Source organism: Astatotilapia calliptera, chromosome 10 (genome assembly GCF_900246225.1).
Source record: "Astatotilapia calliptera chromosome 10, fAstCal1.2, whole genome shotgun sequence".
Classification (NCBI taxonomy): domain Eukaryota; kingdom Metazoa; phylum Chordata; class Actinopteri; order Cichliformes; family Cichlidae; genus Astatotilapia; species Astatotilapia calliptera.
The window spans coordinates 33,494,095-33,506,299 of NC_039311.1; the positions used below are offsets into that span (position 1 = coordinate 33,494,095).

The window sequence follows — 12,205 nt, forward strand, 5'->3', positions numbered from 1 at the left end:
AGGAGATATGACCGGGTTCTCAGTTCTGATTGGACGAGAGGTTCAGGACAGCTGGTAGATGTTCGGCATCTTTGATTCCTTCCCCTCGTCGTCGTCCTGCTCTGAAATCGGGACATTTTATTGTGATGTCATGGTTTCATCTCAGAGTCACACACAGTTCAACCAATCAGGACAGACTGTGACTGAAATCCAGAGGGAGAAGTCAGAGGTCATGGCGTGGTCTCATCAGAGGTGAAGGTGTTTCTGACATTAAAACTCAGTCATCCTATCAAATATGTGAACACCTGATTCACAAGTTCAACAGTCAGGAGTCATTTTACTGACACAACTCGTGAAGGAAACTTAAGAGACCTCTCTCTCATCCCTTCATTAACCAGGAGACAGTCTGAGCAGATCTCAGATCTGCCGAATTAAAACCTGTTTGGAGCTGCATCATAATGTTCCCATAACTTTATTTATTATTATTTAGTGTATTATTTAGTATACGTTTTCATGAAAGCCAAAGGAAAGCCTGGGTTCAGACTTTATTCTTATTTCTGTTTTACAGGCGCTTCAGATCCTCCATGCCTTTACTGGTAATAATACACCCACAGCTCAGATTAATTTATTTATACAGAGCCAGCTCACCTCAAGCTGCTCAACCCTGGGAAGACCCAACAATCAGCTGATCCCTATCAGCTCTGAGCCTCCATGTTAGCATCAAAACATCAGCATGACTGAGGACCACAAACACACGGCTCACGTATCACAGATAAGCTCCAGTAAAGAGCCGCAGGACAGACCTGAAGCCTGGAGCACAACACCAGAGTCTGTAGTTTGAAACTCACAGCTTCTCCGAGGGTACCATGAAGGCACCGCAGGTGTGTGTGAAACCTTTATTTACCTTCTGACGGAGAAGGTGATCTGACTGAACACAGAGAGGACTGTGACATTTACTGCCTCTCTTATCATCACAGCAGTTCTTAGCTGAGCTAACATAAAAAGGGTTTTCCTAATAACCTGATACACCTGTGTCAGGTAACAACACAATGAGGCTCTGACTCACTACAAACACACACACTGTTAATGATTAATGACTGCATTAATCACAACATTTCTGATTGACTTCAGTTCTACAAACTCATCTCTATAAACACATAACAGTCCCAGAAGGCTTTGTTTGTGGTCTTTGGACCAATCAGGCTTTGGCTTCAAACCTGTGAGAAGCTCAAAAGTCATTAATGCGCCCAAACTCATCTGACTGGGACTCAGCTTTTTACTCGCTAAACACTGATCACGTGATTACATCTGCACCCCAGGCGACTTCATGATGGTTAAAGACTCTGACCCTGCAACTCTATCACAGAAACAGGTGAGCTCACCTGGCTTCTCATCCTCTCTCTTCATTGTTTCTTCTTCTTCTTCTTCTTCTTCTTCTTCTCTGCACTCGTCGATGTTCCTGTAAGTCGGCTGAGGACACAAGAAGAAGAAAGATGATGAGGCACAGCCTGTCAGACGACACAGAGGGCTCGTAGGCCCTTCACATCCTCACCTGGTCGCTGTAACGTGATGACATATCATTGGTGGAGGGGAGAAGTCTGCTGATAAGCTGACCAATGGTTTTGAAGGTGGGTCTGTGGGTGGGCTCAAGGCTCCAGCAGAGCTTCATCAGCTGATACCTGCAGAGACAGGTGAGCGTCACTTTCAAAACAACTTTATGAGCACTGACACGAGCATCTGTGAACTCACATCTCCGCCGGGGCGAAGTCAGGCTGCTCCATGTGGCCGCCATCTTTGATCATCTTGTAGAAGTTGGTGTCCACGGCAATGTTTGGGTATGGGCTCTTTCCTGGACAGGTGAACAGAAGACTGTCTCAGAGAATGGCTGCTGAATGTCACGTACTGCTCATCACCAGAGCTGAAATGTGGTGAGGTGGTGCGTGGTGTTGCCATGGTTACCCAGAGAGAAGATCTCCCAGAGTAAGACTCCGTAGGACCAGACGTCGCTCTGCACTGTGTAGACGCACTGAAAGATGCTCTCTGGAGCCATCCACTTCACTGGGAGGCGGGCCTGTCAAAATAAAACAGCGAGTATCAAAATAAAACACAGTGATTGTTAAAATAAACAGCAACGAGTATCAAAATAAAATATGAAGACTGACATTTCCTTGAACGATGTAACTGTCATCATTGCGAATGTCTCGGGCCAAACCGAAGTCGCAGATCTTTGCAACACGACGATCAGTCAGCAGGACATTCCTCGCTGCTACGTCTCTGTGGATACACTGAACCACACAGGTGAGGCGCACAGGTGAAACAATGGTGATTGTTGTGAAAAATGATCCCATGTGAGTGTTTCCTTACATTCCTGGTGGACAGGAAGTCCAGACCCTGAGACACCTGGTAGGAAAAACTCATGAGGTCACTGACTGAAAGACCATCTGTCTGCACACCTGTGAGAAAGACAGTGAGATGAGTTCTTTAATTGCCATAAATGTAAATTATGTCAATTTGTTTAATTTATTGTGATTATGTATGTTATTTATTTCCTTTATTTATTGTTGTTCCTTTTTGGGTAAGAACCATGTTACATTCTATGTTGCGCACAGGCCCCTTTAAGTGGCACTAAGGGAAGTTAAGAAAGCATGTACAAAGAAGCTAAGTTGTAAGTTAAATAAGTCACAAGAAGGATTAAATAAGCTGTTTCAAAGTGAAAGGCAGCTGTAAAGAAGAGAAAAAGAAGTCTGGAAGTGTTTTGTTCAGTTTTTGTTCCTGAAGCGGACTCATTCCCTCATGGTTGCATGATTGTGCATTTGTTAACTTTGGTTTAAATCTTTACTTACAATATTTATGTTTGATCATTCAGTGCATTTATGTAATGACAGTTTGATGGTAGATTTTATGGTGGTTTGGAGGAGAAGTGTGACTGAAGAATACATCCATCTGTGAACGAAGAACCGTGGTGCCGTGTATTACCTGGAGGTAAGTTCAGGTTCTTACCCTGGTGTGTTTGCCCCGGACTCAGAATTGGCTGCATCTCCTGATACTCCGAGCAGCATGAGATCCCGCTGTCACTGCAACACATATTGGATGTTACACATCAGCTGGGGTTTGTACAGGTAATGGTGGGGCTGCAATGAAACCTAACCTGAACTTCTCAACAAGCATACCTGCCAAATACGGAATACACTAACCCTAGAGCGTACAGGTGTTAGAGCTGGCTGATCTGTCAGTGTGAAGCAGCGTGATCTGCCTCCGACTGTTTGCTTTACTGTTTACTTTGGTATTAACATCTGATCTGTTCTAAGTGATTCACAATCAGTAACTGTAGGTGTGCTGAGGCACACTCAGCCTTTCCTTTCCTCTAAAAGGCTGTGATGATAATAAAGTGCACAGGTGTGAGCAGCATGAAAGACAGATGCTCTGAAACTGAGAGGCGTCACACCTGCGGAGCCTGGCATGCTGGGCCGCCATGTTCTTATAGAAAGCCTCTTCCTGTACTTCATCCACAGTCACCATGGATGCCACGATGTCCTGAGCCCGACCCCGCAGGAAGTTGAGCAGGTCGCCATGGCTACAGTACTCTGTGATCATCAGCATAGGCCCTGGATAGTCAAAGGTCAGAAAACCACAAGTTGAAATGACTGTCTTTTATTCAGGCTTTTCTTTTTCTTCTTTGAGTCTAACAGCTGAAATGATGTCCACGTGATAGACCCCCCAGGAACTAGGCGCTTCATTTGAAGCACACTTTGGCTTAAGTTGATGAGCGGCTTATTTCCAGACTGCAGAGGACGGCAACCACACAGCAGGGAGTGCTATATTTTTAGTGTAATACAGAGCATCAGCCTCTGAGATGGAAATCAAACCAAACCTGCAGTTCCTCTGGCATCCGGCAGAAGCAGCAGTGAGTCACTCCCCATAGACTCACATGTTAAAATTTTACAGCAGAAATAAACATGTTTACAGCCTGATACACAGACGTCATAACACCTATATGAGGGCAGATTGTTTCTATAACTCACCTGTTTTAACTGTATTCAGACCTTAAGTTTGCAAATTTTCACAATGAATCTTTGACCTACAGTCTACAATCAGTATTTAATAAACATCATCATCACCCCCACGAGTACAGGCTCCCAGCAGGTTAACGATGTTGTCATGGTAGCCGAGATGGCTGAGAATCTTAAGCTCAGACATCAAAGCCTCCCGTTCCTCCGAGTGAGCGCTTGCTGTGGACAAACAGGTGATACATTGGATCATACAACACGAACAATACGATGATGATAATGATGATAATGATGATAATGATGAGGATTGTGATTATGAAACTCTGCATACTAACGTTTAAGCATCTTGACAGCGACTCTGGTGATCTTGTTGTCAGTTTCCAAACCATACGCCGTGGCCTCAACAACCTTCCCGAAAGCCCCAGAGCCCAGGATGGGACCTGAAAGACAGAAAGTCGAGAACATGAAGAAGAAGCCGGAGAGAGGAAGGCTGAGGAGTCAGATCCTCAGTTTGAAGGTTAAAGTGAGCGTGAGCCTGATTCTGTTTGAACTTTCTTCGTGTTAAAAAGGGGGTTCTCCTTTCCCACTGTCACCGAATGCTTCACATTACAATACAAAACCTCAAGACGGCCATCATTGTGAATGCTCCCTGATTAAAACCCAATGTTTCGTACCGAGGCGGAGTTTGTCTCGGGGAAACTCCCACTTCTGATTGTATGGCAGCTGGGTGGGGTCAACAAAGGTGTAGTTGTTTCCATCAGTGCTTTCGATGATCTTCCAGCGGATCTCATACTTGGGTTTCTGGCAGAAGAAGAACAGCAGGTGAAGATTGTTTATTAGTCATCAAGCTGTCAGTCCAACAAGCCTCTGATAGGCTTCACCCACTCACCCACCTCCCTGCTTAGCTACAACAAAAATGACTGATCTCTGACCTGGTGAGCTCTACAGGAGGATCAGTAAATTTACCTGTCTGCACTTGTAGAAGAGGACCAATAGGAGCAGGAAGAGGACAGCGGTGGCACTCAGAACTCCAATCAGAGGCGGAGTGAAGATGATTGGATTCCCTGTAGAAAAGAGGAACTCTGATGAATCTTTATTTAAACCAGTTTGATAATGAAAGAGATTTAACTGCTACCCGTCTGATTAATCCAGTTTTATTCCCCCACACTTACGATGATGGAAGACCCGCAGAGACTCTCCCATGAGGTTGGAGGCAACACACTCCACAGTGACATCATCATCAGCTGACAGGAGGAAGTGGGACCTCACCTCCTCACCGTCCTGTGAGGTCACACTGGCCTGAGAAACCTCATTGGTAGCAATGTGTGCACACCTGTAAGAGAAGCAACATTTTTATTTTTAAAACAGCGCCTCCCTCAGGACAGATTTCACATGATTCTGCAGCCTGTAGCTGGCAGCGCCAGCATACGTACGAGAGCTGGATGCCAGGACAGGTGAACCAGAGAATTGTGGGTAGTGGATATCCTGAGCTGTTGCATGTCAGAGTACTGTTCTCCAAAGTGATATCAGTAGTCGGAAAACCTAAAATAACAAAACTGTTTTCTCAGACTTCAGAAAAGACAAAAACAGAGGTATAAACATCAGCTGAGAGCTTCTTTCGGGATCATGTGATCAGAAGAGGATGAGAAAACAGCACAGACCGTGCCATCTAGAACGTTTCAGACATTCAGCGACTTCTGTTAAAGTAGATTAGACTGCCCTCAACATCAGAAAATACCACTAAAAGGAGAAACTGTGTATTCAGGTGTCTTATAGTATAGCATGCGACTAGATGTCAGACTGTGAGAAGCTTGCGGTGAGGAAGAACGTGATTACAAAAGCTTTCTTACGGTAGACCTTGAGGTCGATGGTGTGTGAGCCACTGAAGAAGGAGTTAGAGAAATGAAACAAGTATTGCCCCCGATCCTCCGGACGCATGCGATGCAGCAGCAGGGTGGCTTCCGAGCTGCAACATCAAAAATACTGCCTTAAAAAATGTTTACACCATCACTACCAACTTAACAAGCCCTTGTACAAATACTACCACCTCAAAGGAACACAGAATATTCCACCTAGGAAATACCACCTTAAAACACTGAGGCACTCCTGACAATAGAGTGGGAGTAGCCTGTAGCCATTGCTCACCTGTAGCTGTTAGCAGCGTAGCTCTCCTGGTACACCGTACTGTCATTGTTGATGAGGTGTGTGGGTGTGGTCCAGCGCTGGCTTGTGATTGGAGGATAGGCCTTCAGCAGGAAGGTGAGGGCCACATCACGACCTTCGTGAGCCTCCACCCTGCTGCTGCCATTAACTTTAGCGCTGCTAGCTCTGTAAGCACTAACATTAGTGATGGGTTCCAGTGACCCACCACTAACGTTAACCTGTATTTCATCTGCTGCAGGCAGGTGTCCTCTGACCTGTACGTGCTCACTTGTCTGAAGGTAGATTCTCAGGTAAGGGCGTTCTGAGGAAGAGGAGATACTGTTGGTGGATGTGTGTGACTTTGAACCTGCATTCTCATTCTAAGGCAATGAGTGTACAAACATTAGGTTAGAAACGGTGCAACCAAAATGACCAAAAGTGTCCCCCCCAAACTTTGTTTGCTAGGGCCCGCTATGTTTTACAAGAATACTACCCCCCCAACCCCCGCACAAATACATCCTCCAACCACACACACACATATTTAGTTTTCAAACTCCATTGCAGTTTATTTCACACCTCAAACCTTTTGTAAACAATTAAACCAGTGCTGTCAGCGTTAATCTTGTTAAAATTACGCTAATGTCATAACCACATTAACGCGTCAAATCTCCGTTAGCAAGTTAATGCGGATCACTCCGTGTGTGGGGCTGCACGGCATCAAAGCGTTAGCACGGTTAGCTCATTAACGCGTTGGCGCACGGGGTGATCTGTGTTAACTCGCTAATGGAGATTTGCCACGTTAATGTGGTCATGGCGTTAACGTAATTTTAACAAGATTAACACTGACAGCACTAAATTAGTAAGTAAAAGTTAACTGTAATAGATTACAGGTTGTAATTAAATAAATCACTGCCTCTTTTAAAAAACAGAAAAACAAACCATCTTTAATTATTTTACGTATAGTTGTTGTTTTTTTTTTTTTTTTTTTTTTTTTTTTACTGTGTAAGAATATTCAACACTGCTATCAATACATTTCTGTGCAAAATGGGTTCAAAAACATAAACAACTGTAGGATACTGTTTGTCTGTGATTTGAAGCGGGGGAACAAACTGTGGCAGGATCAGTTTACTCCATTAGACATGGAAGTAGTGATGTTTTAGTTTATCAGTAAATGTCTTAACTTACCTAGCACCTTGAGCTGGATGGTTGCTGTGGCGACCCCGGCCTCGTTAATTGCCGTACACATGTACTGTCCATTGTCCGTTTGGGTGACCTCAGAGATGCTCAGAGTGCTGTTGATGTACAGCCGCCTGTTACCATAGTAACGACTGTTAGTGGCTTCCAGTTTCTGAAATGAACCAAACAACCAGTCAGCACTTGGAATATTAGGACTGAAAACGCACAGGTGACCTCTGATCTCTCACCTGCTTTCTTGGGTCTGTCCAGGTAACATTATAGAAGTGGGTGGGGTTACTGCAGAGACAGGTAACCTCAAAACGCTCTCCTACCAGACGGACAAATTCATCCTGACTAACAGACAGGGAGGGGGGGTGGCGCAACACTGCATACAGACAGGTGAAGTCAAACAGGTAATCAGATAGGTATACAGACAGGTATACAGACAGACAGGTGTATAGATAAACAAGTGTAGAGATAGACAGGTGTTACCAGGTTTCCCATGACATGCTACGGACTAGCCGCTTAAAATTCCAAAGTGCTGCTAAAACGGCCAAAGCGTCCTTCTTGTCCAAAATCATCCTGGCCAATGACCATAACCCCCGTACCTTATTTAAAATTTTTAACTCTGTGGTTAACCCTTCCCCGGACATGCCTTTAATTCATTCTCAGGGTCTTTGTGAGCGATTTCAAACTCACTTTTTAAAAAAGGTCTCATCTCTTAAGTCCTCCCTTCCCCCTGCTTTATATCCTCTCCCCATTCCTGAGTGCATTTCAACTTTCCACCAGTTTGAGCCTGTGTCACTTTTGACTCTTAAGCGGCTAGTTGCTCAAATGAATAACACCAATACTGTGCTTGACATTCTTCCATCTCGTTTAGCTAAGGACTGTTTTGATGTAATCGGACCTAGTATCCTATTTCTTATGAACTTTTCCTTGCTCTCAGGCTGTGTTCCTTTGTCCTTTAAGCATGCTGTAGTCCACCCGATTCTTAAAAAAAGAAATTCTGACTGTTATGACCTTTCAAACTATAGACCGATCTCTAAGCTTTCGTTCTTGTCCAAGATCCTGGAGAGACTAGTTCTCTCCCAACTCCAGGCGTACTTGGACACGAACAATATTGCTGAGAAATTTCAATCTGCCTTTAAGCCATTGCATAGCACTGAAACAGCGTTGGTTAGAGTTCTTAATGATATTCTTGTAATCACTGATACTGGACGCTCTATGGTCCTAGTTTTACTGGACCTCTCTTCGGCCTTTGATATGGTAGACCATAACATTTTATTACTAAGACTTGAGCACACTGTGGGTATTAGAGGCACTGCCCTCGACTGGTTTAAATCATACCTCGCTGATAGATCCTTATCAGTTCACTTAGGCACCTTCTCCTCTTCCTCCGCTCCGGTCTGTTGTGGTGTGCCTCAAGGATCAGTTTTAGGCCCTATTCTCTTCTCATTGTATTTGCTCCCTCTAGGCACAATCTTTGAAAAATACAATATCGCCTTCCACTGTTATGCCGATGACATACAGATCTATTTTGAACTTACTGACGACCTTGCTGTGTCCCTGCACTACTTTCAAGAATGCATGCGGGAGGTCAAAGAATGGTTCCTGAGTAATTCCCTCGTTTTAAATGATAAGAAGACTGAGACTGTGGTGTTCAACAGTAAAATCCCTCGTGCCCAACTCTGTGCTGCCCTGGGTTCCTTTGCTAGTTTTTCTTGTGACTATGTCAGTAACTTGGGTGCACTGCTGGATAGCTCGCTCAAACTCGATAAGCAAGTGTCTGCTGTAGTGAGATCTAGCTTCCACCAACTGCGCCTTATCTCTAAGGCTAGGCATTATATTCCGCATGAGGACCTGGAGAAGCTTATTCACGCTTTTGTGACCTCCAGGTTGGATTATTGTAACTCTTTGTACTATGGTCTTCCCTCTTCTCTTCTTCTTAAACTGCAAACAGTCCAAAATGCAGCAGCCCGCCTTTTGACTGGTACCAGGAAATTTTGCCATATTACCCCTGTCCTAGCTAGCCTGCATTGGCTGCCCATAAAGTACCGTATTCAATTTAAAATATTACTCCTTACTTTCAAAACTATTAATAAATTAGCGCCAAGTTATCTTAGTGAACTTCTCAAACCACATACTCCTGCTAGAACACTCAGATCTGCCACTCAACTACTTCTGACCCAAACCAGATCTCGACTGAAGTCCCGGGGTGACCGTGCGTTTGCTCTGGCTGCCCCGGTACTGTGGAATACCCTTCCTCTCGACCTCCGCGCATCTGACTCCATTGCACTGTTCAAATCACGATTAAAAACCCACTTATTCAATCTTGCCTTTCCCTCTAGTTAATATTTCTTTTATGATTTTATATCATGCACTTTTATGCTCATTTAAATTCTTGTTTGCTCTGTACCTGTTGCTTTCCTATGTATTAGTGACAGTTATCTGTTTGCATATTTAGTACTTGCTTTGGTCCTATTTCTATTATCCTCCTCCTATACTCTATTTTACTTGTTAAGCACCTTGGCATACCCTTGGTTTTTAAGTGTGCTTTATAAATAAAGTTTATTATTACCAGGGAGCACCAGCAGGTTCACGGGCCTGGATTTGAACTGTCTGCCATCCTTCCAGCCTGAACACACGTAGCGGCCATTGAACAAAGCCTTCAGGTCTCGGATTAGGGCTCCTCTTCGAGGATCAAAGGTCACATTCATGGCGGTTGGCAGGTTCCTCCCGTCCTCTGATTGAAGGGTGAGATTTGTTACCAAGGGGTCAGTCAGTAGACACTTGAACAGGAAGTCCTCACCCTCCTTGAGATGGGGGATGCTTCGACGGGTTTCAAACACTTTGGAGAGATCTGCTGGGTCTGAGAGAGGGGGATTATGGAAAACTGGAGGTCATTCTATGAATGAGTTCAGTCTGGTCACATTTGTATTAAAAGTATAAGGAAAAACCAATATCACTAACTAAAGGAACTTCAGGAGGACTACTGATCTTACCTGTGACATACAGGTGGATCCAGCTGTTCAGGTGCGCCAGGCTCTCGTTGGTGTATCTGCAGGTGTATGTTCCAGTGTGCCTGGGTGTAGCACGTTTGACCTCCACAGGGTCTGGTAGGTTGCCCCGATACACCAGTGGAAATGCAGTGCTGGTCCAGTGAACTGACCCGTTACCATGGCAACTGAGGCTGAAATTGGTGCCAGCAGTAAGAACTCGATCAGATTTACTTGGAAGGAAGTCAGAATTTAGACGGATCGATGGTGGATCAGGAGGTTCTGAAACAAACAGAAAGACAACTGAACCCATCAAACACAGCGGTCACAGAGCACACACCTGAATATACCTGAATAGTACAGGGTGGGCCATTTATATGGATACACCGTAATAACATGGGAATGGTTGGTGATGTTAAAGTCCTGTTTGTGGCACATTAGTATATGTGAGGGGGCAAACTCCTCAAGATGGGTGGTGACCATGGTGGCCATTTAGAAGTCGGCCATCTTGGATACAACTTTTGTTTTTTCAATAGGAAGAGGGCCATGTGACACATCACACTTATTGGTAATGTCACAAGAACAACAATGTCCTAACCTAATCCTGATGTCCTAACTCTTAACCTGTAATTTGCAATTTTGTATATTTATATTAATCTGTAAATTAGCAACTTTTGTACATATCTTTACATAAACACCTTGATTTTGCATACTCTGTATATATTATTACTGTGACAGTGTTGAAACCACTTGCACTTTAAACTCTGATTACACCCACACATAAGCACTGCTTTACTTATTTATTACTTTCTTTTTAGTTGTGTGAAGGGAACCTGCAAAGTAAGAATTTCATTCCTCTGCAAAACCATCTGTGTTTTGTGGTGTACATGACAAAAACTTTTTCAATCTTGAATCAGAGCTGAGTCACCTGATTGGACCTTTGTGTCTTTTAAGAGATTGGCCACCCAGCAGGTGAGTTTGGACACTAACACTTCCAGTCCGCGGTTTGTTTGAAAACAGAGTTCCAGTCCTGACATTCGCCAAACACAGACGAGGGAACACAGATGCCTCAGACAGTCGATACTGAAATGAACACGCAACTTCTGTGAAACATCATTTACAGCTCGGGGATGGGAACAGCAGAGCTTACGGATTCCACGTGGATTTATCCCTAATCCTTTATTGGTCAGATTTTGTGTGTCATCTCCCATAACCTGGAACATCTAGCTCTGTGTCACCTAGTCACATTCACGCAGTTTTTCATTGGTGAGACGAACGTGCTACGGTTTGATGAGTTATGTGTATAAACTGACCTGCTTGACATTAACATGTAAATAAAACCAGAGTGAAACCCTGAGAAACGTTTATGAGACGACGATGCACTTCTGAGTCTCTTCAGGGCGGGCAGATGTTATAGATGTTAGCAACATCAGTTTAAAGTGGGTCTCAATAAAAGTACAAACACTGAGAAGAGGATACAACACAACTTTATTTAAAATCAGAGAGGAAACCACTGAAATCATCTGATTTAACACACAGGAGGTCTGTTAGCTGACTGATCCACTGATTAACTGACAGCAGGTTTGTTAGAGCGTTACTGGTTAATATGTGATGTTGTTCAGCTAGAACAAAAATCATTTGTTGTTTGATAGGACTCTTATTGGCTGGTTAACAATGTGTAATTTCATCAGAAAAGATGATATCAAAAAGGGTCAGAGAATCTCATTTGCTGGCTGGTGTCTTGGTGGTCTCCTGCAGGTGTGTGGCGATGCGAGATGTCTGCAGCAGTAAAGCTTGATGGTTTTCAACCAGCAGGCTCTGGTGACGAGCCAGGTTCTGCAGATCCTGGATCTGCTGCAACCCCTGAGACATGCAGACAAGGTTAGACTGATCTCCTCAGCAGAT

General features: G+C 44.1%; 1 protein-coding gene across 2 annotated transcripts in view; it reads right to left on the minus strand.

Annotated features, from left to right (window-relative positions):
* csf1rb (colony stimulating factor 1 receptor, b) overlaps positions 1-12,205 on the minus strand; it is a 28,097-nt gene that overhangs the window by 645 nt on the left and 15,247 nt on the right. The window contains exons 2-22 of one of the 2 annotated variants that reach the window (XM_026182185.1): positions 10,307-10,582; positions 9,883-10,173; positions 7,553-7,689; positions 7,314-7,476; positions 6,132-6,450; positions 5,837-5,952; positions 5,420-5,528; positions 5,159-5,319; positions 4,953-5,050; positions 4,661-4,787; positions 4,322-4,426; positions 4,098-4,208; positions 3,425-3,584; positions 2,980-3,053; positions 2,344-2,432; positions 2,142-2,264; positions 1,939-2,050; positions 1,729-1,828; positions 1,532-1,658; positions 1,362-1,449; positions 1-96 (exon numbers count right to left, since the gene is read on the minus strand). The exon at positions 1-96 is cut by the window's left edge and continues 645 nt beyond it. In XM_026182185.1, the coding sequence (XP_026037970.1) occupies positions 20-96; positions 1,362-1,449; positions 1,532-1,658; positions 1,729-1,828; positions 1,939-2,050; positions 2,142-2,264; positions 2,344-2,432; positions 2,980-3,053; positions 3,425-3,584; positions 4,098-4,208; positions 4,322-4,426; positions 4,661-4,787; positions 4,953-5,050; positions 5,159-5,319; positions 5,420-5,528; positions 5,837-5,952; positions 6,132-6,450; positions 7,314-7,476; positions 7,553-7,689; positions 9,883-10,173; positions 10,307-10,582 (2,963 nt within the window). In that variant the 3' untranslated portion in view covers positions 1-19. Of the gene's footprint in view, positions 102-1,361; positions 1,450-1,531; positions 1,659-1,728; positions 1,829-1,938; positions 2,051-2,141; positions 2,265-2,343; positions 2,433-2,979; positions 3,054-3,424; positions 3,585-4,097; positions 4,209-4,321; positions 4,427-4,660; positions 4,788-4,952; positions 5,051-5,158; positions 5,320-5,419; positions 5,529-5,836; positions 5,953-6,131; positions 6,451-7,313; positions 7,477-7,552; positions 7,690-9,882; positions 10,174-10,306; positions 10,583-12,205 lie in introns of both variants that reach the window. The other variant, XM_026182186.1, reaches the window with a different exon arrangement.